The sequence below is a fragment of the Lissotriton helveticus genome, chromosome 5_1 (genome assembly GCF_964261635.1).
Source record: "Lissotriton helveticus chromosome 5_1, aLisHel1.1, whole genome shotgun sequence".
Lineage (NCBI taxonomy): Eukaryota > Metazoa > Chordata > Amphibia > Caudata > Salamandridae > Lissotriton > Lissotriton helveticus.
This window is the reverse complement of record NC_136065.1, coordinates 1,288,682,640-1,288,697,751: the sequence shown is the minus strand read 5'-3', so window position 1 is coordinate 1,288,697,751 and position 15,112 is coordinate 1,288,682,640. Positions and strand designations below refer to the sequence as shown.

Below are 15,112 nucleotides of genomic sequence, written 5' to 3'. Positions count from 1 at the left end.
ACGAGCACAATTCATTAGCCCATTTCATGTTGGGAACACTGTATGACACTGGGATGCCTTGTGGAATATTGAGTAGAAGTGTATCATTGTCAATATCCCGCTGACATAAAGAGCCACAGTGTGTAATACTGAGCAACGTTGTGGTTTACTTGGTCTCTTTGACTTGTACTCAGATGCGGTGTGGCACATTAGCCAGTACTGTGTGATAACATTGTGTAAAACTCTGTCACATTATGCGACAGGATGTGATAGTGATCTTGTTAATATGATTTGAAACATTTTTGAAAATGGAAGTGAAGTTTTACGTCTAATCGTATTATTGTTCTAAACATAATTCAGTGATCTTTCTCCATGAATTTGTGCCTTCTTTCCGCAATAGTTTTCGAAAAAATTCATTTTTTCCCTAAACCTTTTTGTAGGGGTCTCACTTCCTATTGCCTGATTTTAAAATCTGAAAACAGAGGCTTAATGGGAAAACAAAGAATAATAGAATTTCTAGAATGTCGCTAAAAAGTAAAGGGAAAGCTTTGAACTCCCTGTGCTTAAAAATGTAACTCAAACACTGGTAAAGACTTGGGACAAAGGTATCCCTTCAAAACAGCTTTTTTTTCCCTAAGTACAAGTCGTTTTATTAGTCCATTGTACTCTAGAATTCCACAGAACCTAAATCGAATCGTGGGTTTGATTTTCCGATTTTTAAAAATGATTGCAGTTCATGCAAACGCCAGTAGATGGCAGCACAAGACCGCTAACGCCGCTCCGAATCATCCTAACAAAAGCACTCCACTACCACGTATCTCTTACCTGGCGGTGCAGAGAGTCTTTGTTCACCAGCTCGTTTTCAAGTTTGTCATTGAGGTCGTGGATGGATGTGGCCTCTCTCTGAGCTGCCAGGTAGCGCTTTTCTAGGGTGGCGATCCGCCTCTCCATGTCACCTTTCTGAGCCATGGCCTGGAGGGACACAAGCGCTACATGAATCGCCCAAACCAGAATATTAATATCTACTATCCCCAAATCACGCATTTATTTTACAAAATACATAGATATGTGCACACACACAAATATTTTCACTGAAAAAAACAAAGGTTGAAGTGACCTTTTAGTTAGTGATTGTAATAATATCTTACCTTACATTTTAAAAAAAGTTAACAATTCACTGAAAAAAAACATGGTTAAAGATATTTTATATTTAGGTGAAGATATTTGCTAAAACAAAAAGCACTCGAATTCACCAGTTGTAGTTATCTCGAGTAACTATAACTCCCGTCCCTACCATTCACAGTGTTGTCACCAATGACGACATTTCAGATGTTGCAGTGATGTTACCAATGATGTCAAAGAATATGTTAGATTTAGCAGTGCCTGGAGTTATAGTAAATAAAATATATATATATATATATGTTTATATATTTGTATATGTGGCATCGGACAAAAACAGTCTGATTTATTTCTTTAGTAATATCTGTGGCGTTTGCGGTATCAGCACGAAATTTAGCAGCCAGTTCTTTTTTGGCTAGTTCTTGGTATTTGGATAATCTTCTACCCCCTCAAGGGAGACACAGTTAAAAGGTGGGTCAAAAGGGTGTTCATTTCCTGATCATTTTGGCGCCACTTGATAAATTGTCACACATTTTTGCTAATCTGTGTAGGGGGGACAAAATCCATACTTTGCAAATAATTTTGACACTGATGAATTTGCTTGACATTTGGCAGGCAGCTGGCAACTTAAAACTAATATCAAGTTCATAAAGATCCAGGTAATGCTCGCAGCCCCCATCATATACGACCACACACGCCTGCCTTGATATAGACACACCAACAATCCTATGTGAGCACAGCCAACATATCGACACGCAATCACCATCACAAATGTACACCTTCATGTATCTACCCACCGCCACCATCATAGTACAACACTCCCACCATCAGACATTCAAACAGTTAACAATAAGTTAATTAATGAAAATGTACCATTGGGGGGAAAAACTCTGGAATTCACTGAAAAAACAGTCAAAAGTAAAGTATTTTTGGAGTGGTGCATTCACTTTACCTTTTGTGCGAAAAAAGGGAGTAATTGACAGAATTTAACTTCCAAAACTTTAAAAGCCCTGTAATCCACCAGTTCTGATACGAAGGTACTCACTCTACAGTGGCAAAGTGGGTGAAAAATAATGTGCTGGGATATAGCCTGAGCGATCACCAGTGACTGAGATTAATTCAAACATTCCTCTCATGAACTTGTATCTTTTACAGGGAGTGCCCCAAGTAGGATGGGCCCAGATGTGGTTCCGGGGGCCACACTGGAAAAGAACTCAAGCTATACTGTACTGAGGAGTGCTCTGTAGATGGAAACTTGCCTTGGGTTGTTTGTGGTTCCTGTCTAGAGGGGACCTGGCTTGGCAGTTCGAGCTGGACTGTTCCCATAGGAACAGGACCAAGACAGATTTGCATATGAGTGGTCTTTGTTTAGCGTAGCATAGTTGGTGAAAAACAAAGGAATGGAATGCATCTCGAGCTATAGCCAGTGCCTGGCAATAATGTAAGCACTTCTCCCATCAACTGAGGGTTGGCCAAATTGTCAAAGAATATAGACCAGTAACACAGAGATGTTCTTAATTTTGACTTCATCACAATATAGTCCCAAAGTTTTGCTAACAGAATCTCTAAAAAAATATTGTATTTTTTGTATACCTAAATCCTCTTTTGCAAGTAAGTTTGGGTGCAGGAGGCCAACTACAACTGAATTCGATGACAAAGTGGCAAATTTTGTCTGTCTATCAGTGTGATGCAAGTTTTATAAAATATTGTTGGCTAAGTGTTCATACACCTATAATATCCCTTGAATCTTGCTCCTCGGGAAATGTAAAATCATAGCCTTATGCGCCTTTTGTATAGTTCGGGATTCAATATACTATACAATTATCCAGAAGTTCCAACATCAGAATCTAAGGGTTGCATATACTTTCCATTTCAGTCTCTCCTCTTAAGCAAGCAGTCTCTTAAGGGAGAGTATTATTCCTGGTGGCTTTCCTTCTCCTGGTGAGGTTGGTAGTCTCCCGCCTGAAAAGAGAAGATTCCTCATGCAAGGGATGGTTGTGCCTGGCTGCCTTCATTCACCCAGGCTGAGAATGGTTTGACTTTTCCAGGAGCTGGACCTCCTTCTCCTTTCTCTCTCTCCCCCTCAAGGTAATTATTGTTGGTATCCCAGATGTAGCCCTCGTTGTCTCTGCCTTTCCTCCCCTATTGGCTCCTGTGCCTTGCGACTACACCCCGCACAAACTAGACGTAGCAAGAAAGTTGGTGAACATATGTAAACGTAATCTCGTAGAAATATGGATTATGAAGTGTGAATGGAAAATGTTGGTTAATAAAGTTATAAGTGTTACAATCCTTAATATTATATTGTGCCACGGTGTACAGCGGTGCATGCCAATGAAAAGGCAATATCTTATTGGCTAATGGGTGTCTTTACTAAAAGTAAAAGGCACCATGTAGTTCTTAGCAATCTTTTGCTGCGTTCTGGGCTAGGGCCTTAGATAGGGGTAAGTATTAGGTTTTATTCTTGTTCCCTAGTATTACCAGTTTATTGAAGTGGTAAAAGGTAGAGAAAAACCTTTATATTTTTGTATACATTTGTACAGCAGTGTATGGAGAACCATGTTTTTTTAACTCTTGTGAGAGTTCCTCAATCCCAACCATCCCATATAAAAATATTTTTTAGCTTAATTTCTACTAAACTACTGCACAGATTTACACCAAATCACAAAGGAATGTTTTCCAGGAATGAGCTGAGGTGGATTCATCAAACGGCACCAAAGTTGTTAGCAAACCAAAAGATGTTCTTCCTATGAAAACATCGACCTACCTATAACTACTCATGGTGTATACATATTCAAATCCAGGGATACCAGCCATTTGACGGACGCCCGCGGAGAGATTGTTTTCCATCCAGCGGCAGGCGAGGGGTGTGTTATGCATGGTGAGTTGAATACAGGAGCTTATCATCAACAAGTGGCAGCCCATGGAAGGATTCACTGAGGTGCGGCAGGGCAGGTAGGAGTGACAGGAGCCGGCATCCTAAGTAACATTGGGAGAAATTGCAATTGAACACGGGGGTCTTTAATTTGATTTATGACATTGATGTTGCCGTCATGTCATCACCATGCCGGAAGTGACTTCTCCCCCCTGATTGGCCACCGATTAGCCAATTAAAATGCTGGATAATTGGAATAAACCGATGCTGTGAGTATCGGACATTGTTTTTACCTCACTGAGGAAGGCAATAAGCTGAAACGCATCTGCGGTAAATAAAGCCGTTTTCTACAACCCGTGAGTACTCCAACCGTCTTTGAAGTGGTTGTGTAAACAGTGGGTCTTACCCCTGCTTTATGGATGCACCTGTCACAAGTTTGGTGGCCTTGGTGATAATGTGGTAAAAAGTATTACTTTGGACATGCCTGAACCGCCGCTGACAAACCCCATTGACCAATGGAGGTCATGGATTCTTCAAATCCAGGGATGCCAGCCATTTGACGGATGCCCACGGAGAGATTGTATTCCATCCAGCGGCAGGCGAGGGGTGTGATATGCATGGCGGGTGAATACAGGAACTTTGCATCAACAAGTGGCAGCCGATGGAAGAGATCACAAAGGTGCAGCAGGGCGGGTAGGAGTGGCAGGAGCCGGCATCCAAAATAACATTGGGAGAAATTGTAATTGGACACTGAGGTCTTTAATTTGATTTATGAAATCGAGGATACTGACACGTCGTCACCATGCCGGAAGTGACTGCTGGCCCCTGATTGGCCATGGATTAGTTAATTAAAAAGCTATATAATTTAAATAAACTGGACGCTGTGTGTATCGGACATTGGTTTCATCGCACCAAGGAAGGCATTAAGCTGAAACATGCCTGCAGTCAATAAAGCCAATTTGAACACCCCGTGAGTGCTCCAAACGTCTTTGAAGTGGCAGTGTAACCAGCAGGTCCTACCCCTGCTTTATGGATTCACCCGCCGCAAGTTTAGCGGCCTTGGTGGGAAGGTGATAAAAATGCATATCTAGATACATATATATACATACATATATACACACATATATATACACACACACACTCATGTATATATAGTTTCACTGAAAAAACAAGGTTAAAGTGATGTATGTTATATAATTAGTTGAAAACATCTAATATTTTGAACTCAGAATACACTGTAATTCACCAGTTGTAGTTTACTGACCTAACTAGAAGTTGTGCTCCCACCATGTTGTCATCAGTGATGTCATTTGAGATTTTATAAGTGATTTAATTGAACTTGTAACGAGTGATGCAATCTGATTGCCTGGGTGGAACATGAACATTTTGACAATCATCAGTTAATTTCCACAATTCTGTTCTTCGTCATTTAACGTTGCATACTTTAATACCCTTATTGAGAGCAATCCAATTGATTTCTAGGTTCGTTAAATTTTCTGGTAAAACCATTTCCATATGGAATGTCAGACTGCTCGCCTGCCCTCTCTCTGTAGGCATCCACAATGCTCCTATTTCACATTTAAAATCCAGCCGCGGCCCGTGGAGGGCGTTACGGTGGGGCAGGGAGACGGGGAGGGGCAGGGTGGAGGGTGCTAAAAACCGGCATATGGATAATTGCAGGTAAGTAAACAATTTAATTCATAAAACGAATTTCGTAGTGTGCACTGCATCGCATTTTGCGATGCAGTGCGCGCTACGAAATTCGTTTAATTAAGGCTTCAAACTCTGCTGCTGCCCTTCTGCAGAATATGAATACGTTACTTTTCTGTGTTGTCTTGCATGGACCTAGAGATGCAGTGTCAACAACATTTATTTGAGCTTAATGAAATGTTAACCTGTAATAAGCATAACCATTACTTACATATGTGCATGTTATTTTACACTAAGATTTAGTGAAACAAGTGTTTTTATGTTTCTAGGGATAGAGTATATGCATACTGATATTGACATGAGTGGGCCATGGTGCTCAACTCCATCTTTGAAAGTGAATGTTGAATTTCTACTTGCTGTGCGTAGCTATCTTTTTTGTTTCAGACTCCAGAGTCACTGTATTCTCATTTAAAATTGTTTTCTGTTACTTTACTGTGTAAAGGTCATTTGTACTACAACTGATTACCTGGACGATGTTTCTCAGCACCTACACAGGATGGGAGGCAGAGGAGGTGAATAAATCTTTATGAAATATTGTGAAGGCTGCAATGAGGGAAGAAGCTGGCATTGCATTATTCATGAGAAGGAGGCCAACACCAAGTGCAGTGGGAACACTGGTTTTTGAATGGTCCCTAATTAATAAGAAAGTATCACTTGGGTGAAATGTCATGTTTTCTCTGTGAAGCTGAACTAGTCAGTTAGGGCTTGATTTGATCTGGGATTGTAACCTCACTAATTTACACATAAACCTTCAAAGCCTGCAAACCTACTTCTCTCTGTATTACTGTAGGGTAAAATCTGCTTCACTGTCATTGAAATGGTAATGAATTGGTGATTTCAGCCTCAGATCGGGATAAAGGTTCATACTAGTTGACATAGTAGAGTTTCGTGTTTGCACCAAGTTTGTGCAGTGCAAATACCATCCTTATCTATTCTGCTATCAGACCCAACTTTGTAGTCTCAATCTGCTTGCCTTTGGACAGCACCTTACAGACCCAGTCCTTCAGACCAGCTGCCACGATTGCTGCAAAGTGGAATGCCCTACCTTGGACATCCTGTCCAACAATCAACCTCTTTCTCTCAAGTCAGTCACTGAAACAACACGTCTAATAAGCCACTGTCAGTGTACACATGGCACCTAATAACTGTCCAGTAATATAAAAGGTGGGGGTTGGTAGGAGCAAGGTCTACAGCAAGGTCTACAGCCTGCTATGCCAGGGCTGCCTTGCTTGGAACTAGGAGACGTGAGCGATTGTAGTAGCATCATATTTACTGAGCCAAGGAGACTACCTGGTACAAGGGATAATATCTAGTGTCACAATATTGAAAGCTGCTGCACATTTTCCTCAAGGATCAGTGGTAAACATATCAAGGTTCATTGTTCTCTGGATCAATATTTTGGGGTGTCATACTTGTGAACCTTTTCTGGTGTAGCATTAGTTCATATTCCTAGTGTAATGTGATGGGAATACACATGTCCTTAGTGGGTTTCAGGTAGAATGGATGTATCCCAGAAAAACTTCTGTAAACAATGGATGTTCCTCTTTGGCTTTACCACTCATAGACTTGATTAAACGTTAATGATTCTGAAAGTAACTCATTCCCTACATTAGCATACTGAGGATTCATGAATTCTGAGTGAATGCAGAATGATACTGCTATTGATGGCTATATGATAATTGGATGGCTTGTCCGATCCAGCGGCAATGTTGATAGTGTGTGTGAAACCTTTGAAATGAAGTATCGATTGGAAGGAGGCTCCGATGTTGACAGAACGTAGAGCCAAATCTAGGCTATAAGGTAGAAAGCACATGCCCATTTTCAATAAGCGGTGTTCTTGTATTTCATTTACAGTTAGAGATCCTTTTTTCTGATTTACAGGCAGCACCTTTCAGATCCAACAGGACAGATTCATTCATGGAACACTAGAAGTGAGGCGATAATTCATCTACAGGTGCCTACTTTCCAAAAATGCAGAACTATGACACATTCATGCCCTGGATAACATAACACCCTCTGGATCCTATAATCCCTACCCTTGGAAGCACTCCTTCATTAACTCATTTGACTCCTTTGAAACCACATGAAGTATAATTGACCCTCAGTGTAAACCCATATACGTGCTTATCAACACTGTATGCATCTTTTTGATGGGCCTTCTTCTCATAAACTAAACCCTATTGACTATCCCATGAAAAAGAAAACTTTCCAATACATCATTGCCTCACCTCTCGGATGTCCCGCTGGTACTTCACATTCATCTCCTCTGACTTGAGGAGATCCTTACGGGCAGTGGCCAGGTCCTCTTCGAGTTCTGACACCCGGGAAGACAATGAAGAGTGTCGGTCTTTCGCCTGACACATCTCAAAGTTCTGCTTCTCAAGAAGTTCCTTGAGCTCGACCACACGTCCCACCTCATCCTCTGGATGCATCGAGCCATTGTGGAGTCTCTAGAATGACAAGCAAAAAGTCTGCTTAGAACTACCTTTGTTGTGAACAAAAAGATACATATTGTGCAAAACTTTGACGGAAGACAGCAAGGAAATGCAGGTAGGATCTAACTAAATTATCACAATGTCGTCGAACTTCATCTGACATGTGGGTGTGATTTTCTCTGTTTGTCTTTAACCTTTGATAATCAGATATTTCAAACAAACAACACAGCTTAAACACCATGAAGAAATGTAAATCTATTTTTTTCCCTTTAAGATTTTGAAAGAGAATAAAATACGTCCAATTCAGTTGTGAACAAATAGACTTTTTAAATGATCTTTTCTGTATAGGATCTGGGAAAATCTTGTTACATATCTAAACAGGAACTGATTAAATGCTGATAAAACTCAAACACATGTATAATCATCATATGTTAAAACATTCAATGATATTGCAATGATATATATAACAAGGTTATGAAAGAAGGAAGAAATCGCCAAATTCACATACTAATAGAGATAGCTAACTTGCCCTGTAGAAAAGACGAATAATTTCGCTCAAATAGCTTTCAGATCATTGGCGACCATTGCAATGGTATTGCCACAATAATGGAGATGTCTTATCTGATGGAAAGAATTGTTGTATGACTATACTAACTTGTTTTGAAACAGCTCTTGAATAAAAATAAATACATATATCCATCCAGACAGAATCCTTTGCTTTAATATATGTTTTTAAAATAGTTTTATTTTGCAAAGAAAAGAGGTAGATTGTCCTAAAGTTCAATATTAGATAGAACTACAGCTTTTGTTTTCAAAAAGCTTTCCGGAGACAACTCATTGATATACAGTATTATACTTCTCAATTGCAGTGAAGAGGAAACAAAGCAAGGCAAGTACGCAGCAGACCTGGAAGGATTAGAGAATGGGAAAAGAGGATCAAATTCCGTCAGCCATATATTATTGATAATTACAGTGTTCCTTTAAAGATTAACCCTGGACAATTTGGAAATCAATGATCAGGAGGGAAATGGTGGCATTCTGAGCTTTAGAGTCGGATAAATCAACGCGGAGGACTCGTAGATGTTTCATAATTTGCACCCCCCACCCCCAGTCTGGTTTCTCCATTTGAGAGGCTTTGACGAATGATGATACCCACGGTCCAGGGAGCCGATGCCTCCTAGGCTGGGCCATCAGAAATGGGGTTAGCCATTCGCTCGCCAAGCATTCTTGTGGATTTTAATGTACAACCATTCCAATGAAGAGAATGAAGATGGCTTTACATGGCCTGCTTTGCCCTGGTCTCCGAAATGGCATTCCCTAACATATGTGAAGCAGATTTCTTTCTGCAGTTCCTTAATCTCCGCCACCAGATTAGCAAACTTGGATTCAGGAGACTCTTTTTAACTAAGTAGCAACAATACCATGGCTACAAGAGCATCTACGAATCTAGGTGGGCAGTACGAGTGTAACCTTTTGCGCTGAATGCCTTTGAGCCTGGACTTCTGCCAATGGCCATTCCTAAAGACACTACTCACCCACCAGAAATCCATCTTGATTTCGTCTTTATAGTTTATGTTATCAGCCTTTCTTGTACAGGCTGGTTCAGTCATGATGTGTGCTTCATTATGTCTTGGAGGTTTCCATAATTCCACATGGGTAACTCAGGCTCATCTCTATTCTTGATTAATGAGTGTGTTACAAATTATAGCACAATAGAGATTTGCCTTATCTCTCGCTCCAAACTACCAGAGGTGTGAAAATTAGTTCTACTTTAGTGAGTCATTCTGTTGAGGTACTGTTGGATCTTGGTCAGTAGTCACATGGTCACTATTCATATTACAACTGTTACCTTTCCCTCCCATAGCCTGCCAATGACATTCTCCAGAGAAAATAATGATTTTTAAGCCCACTAGAACAGCAACAGTAACCAACAATAACGTGGTAGGACTCAAGTACACCTTTACATTTGGTTTGGCTTATCTTCTCCAAGGATTACATAGAAATAATATTGTAATTTGCAAATATAAAAGCACATGCGGGCAAGATTATTAATTATTTTATATAATTTAAAGACAAGACAACAAAGAGATTTAAATGTTCTCCACCTGGATAGTAGTGAAACCCTAGTAGTAAATGGCAAATGTAAAGCAGATTGGGTTATTGATGGCCATGTCGGGAATAATTAATATGAACTACCCCACAAGATTGAATAAGCAGTATCGATGTATCCACCAGACAGAAAAATAATATCAACCTAATCAAGTGGAAAAAGTAAGCAAAGTATTAATATGAGATAGTTTAGGAAATACAGTCTGACATCTTGAATAATATGGATACAAAAGCTAGCATAGGAAGGGAGAAAACATTCCACACCCATGATACCCAGTTTGAGACCATTCATTAAGAACACTACCATCAAATCCAACTCTCAAGTAGTGTGGGTGGGGCCACAAGCAGACCAGGAGCATATAAGCTTCCACAGTCTATATGTCATATATATAGCTTTCATACTAACTAAAACCCATGCACTGCCACCTACCCAATGTTGTAGGGATTCTGCACAAACAGAACTATGCACAGGATTATGGAACCCTGGTGTATAGGGACTGGGTCTTCCTACCACCTTAGTACCCACAAGCCCAGGACCGACTAGCTATAGTGTTTCACTTCCTCTCCTACTCACTCACAGAGAAACAAATCATTAGACACCCCAGAACACACTCCCAGATCTCTCAGGAATAGCAGTAACAAGACACACCTTTTCGCTCACACTCTTGTACTTGTCCACAATAAGATCTGACAGAGACACAAAATAGTTTAAAATATTTATTTTAACTATTGTGCCATAACATGCAGTGTACGTGCCATAACAAGCAGGAAAATGCATAGTAAAAATAAAGTCATCATAGCAGCTAGTCTATAAATCATAAAGGGAGATGTCATCATAAAAAAACAATGGAGCCTAATCTTCCTCCCTTTGCTAAGAAGCAGTATTATTATATATTAGAAGATCTCTGGGTTTTGTCAGCAGACCCCTTACCTTAGACTATAGATGGTAGATCTACATCATAGGTGCTGTCTCACTCGTCTCCCTGGAAAGGCCCCTTTCCAAGTGTGTCTCACCTAATTCGTGTACCCCACTAAAATCCAAAGTACGCTGTCCAAACAACAGCTGCATGTTTTGTCTAAGGGCTAATGTCTGGCCAGAACAAAATAATAAGGGGCATTGTTGTTCGACCTTGCTCATAATGTTCATTGAAAATCCCAGGAACATGCAGATAGTGAACACAATGATGATTTCTCATGCGAAAGCAACCATAAAAAGTATTGCAAAAATGAAGACATGTAACAATGTGCGCAAAGCAGCAGGCAGGCTACAATGTGCTCATGCTAACTTAGTGAAGACGACAATGTCCCTATGGGCCACGTGACAATAACATCCTATTTCCAACCATTATCAGTCCCAAAGGCCAACTGTACATCAACTTCCATTGTAAATTATGCATACCTTCTACCCTTTCCCTAGTCTGTTCTTACTACCCTAACCTCACTGCCTATAAGGTTACAGCCAAGATAGTGCGAAAGACATCCAATTTTCAAAATAAGCTCTCAATGCTACATTTTGAGTACATTTAGGGCCCAATTTTATTGAGGCTTGGAAAGCCTCTGACCGCAAGTCGGTGGCTCTGCAGACCTCATCGCGGTTTCAGTTTCAACCGCCACATTACAATGCAGGCGGTCTAAAATGTAACCGGCAAGCCATTGTTGCTGGATTTTGATGGGCTCAAGGGGCCAGTCGGAGACCGGCACGTAATCCAAATGGACGGCGTTTCTGCCGTTGGGATTACGATGATGGATGTCCAGATTTACTATTATTTGAAGCAGCGCTACACAGCAAGGCAACTTGCTGTGCTGCAGTCCGCCAAATAGATCAGGAAAGTGTCATATCTACTGGGTTATGGCATAATTTTGCTCTCTCTATGCACTTTTGACTGACAAGTGCCATCGCAGGCACCCTTGGCAATGGTGAAAGTCTACCTGAGTTACAACTGTGACTGCGACAATATGTCTCCACAGGATCTGCTGCACTTTGTGTTCTTCTGTACATTTTATGAAACCCCAAGGAGGCTTTTTTAAAAACCTCTTTTAAAAAAGTTACATTTTATACAGGTACGCCCCGCTCTCTATTTTTTACAACTACTAAAACCAGAATGTATTCCGTTCGTGGCTGGATTTCTGAAATGTTCATTAAGGTTCAGAAAATGTTTGGAACCCTAAGGGATCTGGATGACGTATTTTATGAATTAACTTTTTAAACAATTGAATCAATGTGATGTCCTCCTCTTTTTAATAATTGAACACATAATGGAATTACTGTACTGTATGTTTGGGAATGTATTTTGTGTCTTGCATATTTTTATAGACGATTTGTAATTTAAGGGTATTATGTAACTTTTATGGTTTCCTATTATGTGATAGACTCCACGCAACCAGAGAAGTAGGCAGCCCTCTGCGACTTAATAGTGAAGCACTTTTCCATGTCGCAAGGGCATGACGTAAGCGCCCCTGGTTTTTTTAAAGTAAAGAAAAGCGCATTACGAGGCTCGACCATTTGGAGCTACTGCAGCCAGAGTTTAAGCACCCCAGTAACAGGATAACAGACCTGCAACTAGATAAAGATACGCATTTTAAAAGGACATATGAAGCCAGCGTTTCTCCTCCTATACCCCATGTCATCAGGAAAATACTGAAATTTGACAGCACTCAAAAGTGGATTTAGAGGAATGCCAACCTCGTGTAAACTATAGAAACGCCAAATGCAACTAGACGTTCTCTGCCAAAATTCGCTAATAAGATGAAGCGGTAACAGGAGTGAAACGTAACAGCACCTTTGGCTTTAGATGGAGATTGTACTGACCCCAAGCACTACGACAGATACCATCTGTAGTCTTGATAAAGGTGGATAGAATTTTGGGAAGCCACCGAAACGCGTCGACGCATTCTTCAGTATAATTCACGACTCGGATATCCCTGTTGATACACTGTACCGTAGTGTGCATAACATTGGTGTCAGAAATTGAGTTGGAATATACACTTAGTATTGTACAAGTATAATGTCTTACTGTTTTTTGTCTTTATGTATCAATTTTATGGTCAATATTGAATGTTAGGTATTTTTTATTGCTATTTCTTTTAAACCTGTGTTAAGTGGTCTTTAAACCGTCCACTTTTTTAATCATTGTGTAACCAATAAATTGTGTTCTTTTTATACATGTAAATTTTGCAATTGTTTTCGTTTCCAAACTTTAATTGTGTTTACAAATTTAACTTTGTTCAAGGGAATCTCTCCTTTTTTTCTTATTATGTGAACCGAATAAAGTTTAATGAAATGAAATGAGTTACAACTAGGATTAGTTTTGTGCAGGAAGGGACAACTTCCTGTACAAATATAATTCCCAGAGGCGTTTTCCGCTTTCTATGTGTGCTGCAGAATCTAGCTTAAGTAGAAAGAAGAATTAATTTGGAGAAATAAAGATATTTCTCCTTGTTAGGCATCCCCTAGGATGGCCTAGCATTTAGATGCATCTAGATGCTTTCCAAAGGTTTACAAGTCTTAGTAAATCTGAGAATGCGTGAAAAAAACCTTCCGCACGCAGAGTAATGCGAGGCAGTGACTTGCGCTGCCTTGCATTACTCCAGATTTACTAAGCCACACAGAGCAATTTAAGGTGACTATGTATGGCATAGCAAATTTAATTTACGGGATTGCATTACCTTGCATAGCCTTGTCTGATGCAAGGACAATGCAAGCCCTTGATAAATCTGGCATTTAGTTTGTTGTTCCTGTGCTCCCGCAGTAGGAATTTTGACCCAAATTACTTTTAATTACTCAAGCTGGAGTGACTGCATGATTTTGGTAATTTCTCAAGTGCAATCCATAGTTAATCCAATTACTCCAGCGTAATAAAAATTTCTCCTATGCCTAGTGATATTGAATGTATCACAATGTATGTGATACAATGGACCATTTGGCCAAGTAATTAATAATGGCGTACCAGGCAGTATTTGTAACAGCGGTCCATGGGGTAGTATTGAAGCTATCAGAGATTATTGCTAATGATAGTTCCATGAGAGTATAGCGGATAAACCCCTGTGAGACAGCTTATGAAACATTGACCTAGTATCACAATAATGTTCTAATTTGGAAGAATAGTTGATAATATCCTATCAGGCACTATCCGTTGTAAATGCCCCATCAGCCAGTAATTCTCATTATTGAGTCTCAGGTAGTGCAGCTACAAATGTCTCATGAGGCTGTACAATAAAAATAAGTTTGATCAAAGATATAAACTTTTCTTAATTTGGCCTTTTTTTAAAAGCTCTGCGAGCTTTGTAGTGGGTTAGGATTGCACAGCTAAAAACAAATTGGGCCAGTTCCAGTTGCCATTTCGCCAAGCAGGAAACTACCCCTATGCGACCCCCCAATTCCCAAACTTAAACAGTAGCAGTATGATAATCAATAGTTGAAAAAATGCTGCTATAAAAGGCTTGTTTATAAATCTCACCACTCTCAGCATATCTCCAACCACAAACCTACCCATCTAAGAGAGCAACACAAGCAGGTATAGATTAAGGCGACCCGATAATACCATTTTTGACAAAATTAACTTGGTAAAGGGATAACCACAGGTTACGTTTTTATGAGATGAAGGTGAGGTGGGTTCCAGGTGCAAGGTTGAGGAGGGGTGAATGTTAGGAAAAGTTAGGAAGAGGAGAGAAGGGATGGAGATTCCAGATGATGTATGCTTAATGCGATTTTGAGAAGAGTTCAAGGTGAGAGGCATGGTAAAGTTCAGTGCAAGGAGAGGATGAGGTTGGGTGAAGTGTTGTTGGTTAGACTACGGTGAGGAGGGGATGAGGTTGGGTGAAGTGTTGTTGGTTAGACTACGGTGAGGAGGGGATGAGGTTGGGTGAAGTGTTGTTGGTTAGACTA

At 40.2% G+C, this 15,112-nt stretch overlaps 1 protein-coding gene across 1 annotated transcript in view; it reads right to left on the bottom strand.

The window, feature by feature from the left end:
* PPFIA4 (PPFI scaffold protein A4) overlaps nt 1-15,112 on the bottom strand; it is a 1,997,086-nt gene that overhangs the window by 1,194,491 nt on the left and 787,483 nt on the right. Inside the window, exons 11-12 of the mRNA XM_078644121.1 lie at nt 7,912-8,133; nt 805-951 (exon numbers count right to left, since the gene is read on the bottom strand). Of these exons, the coding sequence (XP_078500247.1) occupies nt 805-951; nt 7,912-8,133 (369 nt within the window). The remainder of the gene's footprint in view (nt 1-804; nt 952-7,911; nt 8,134-15,112) is intronic.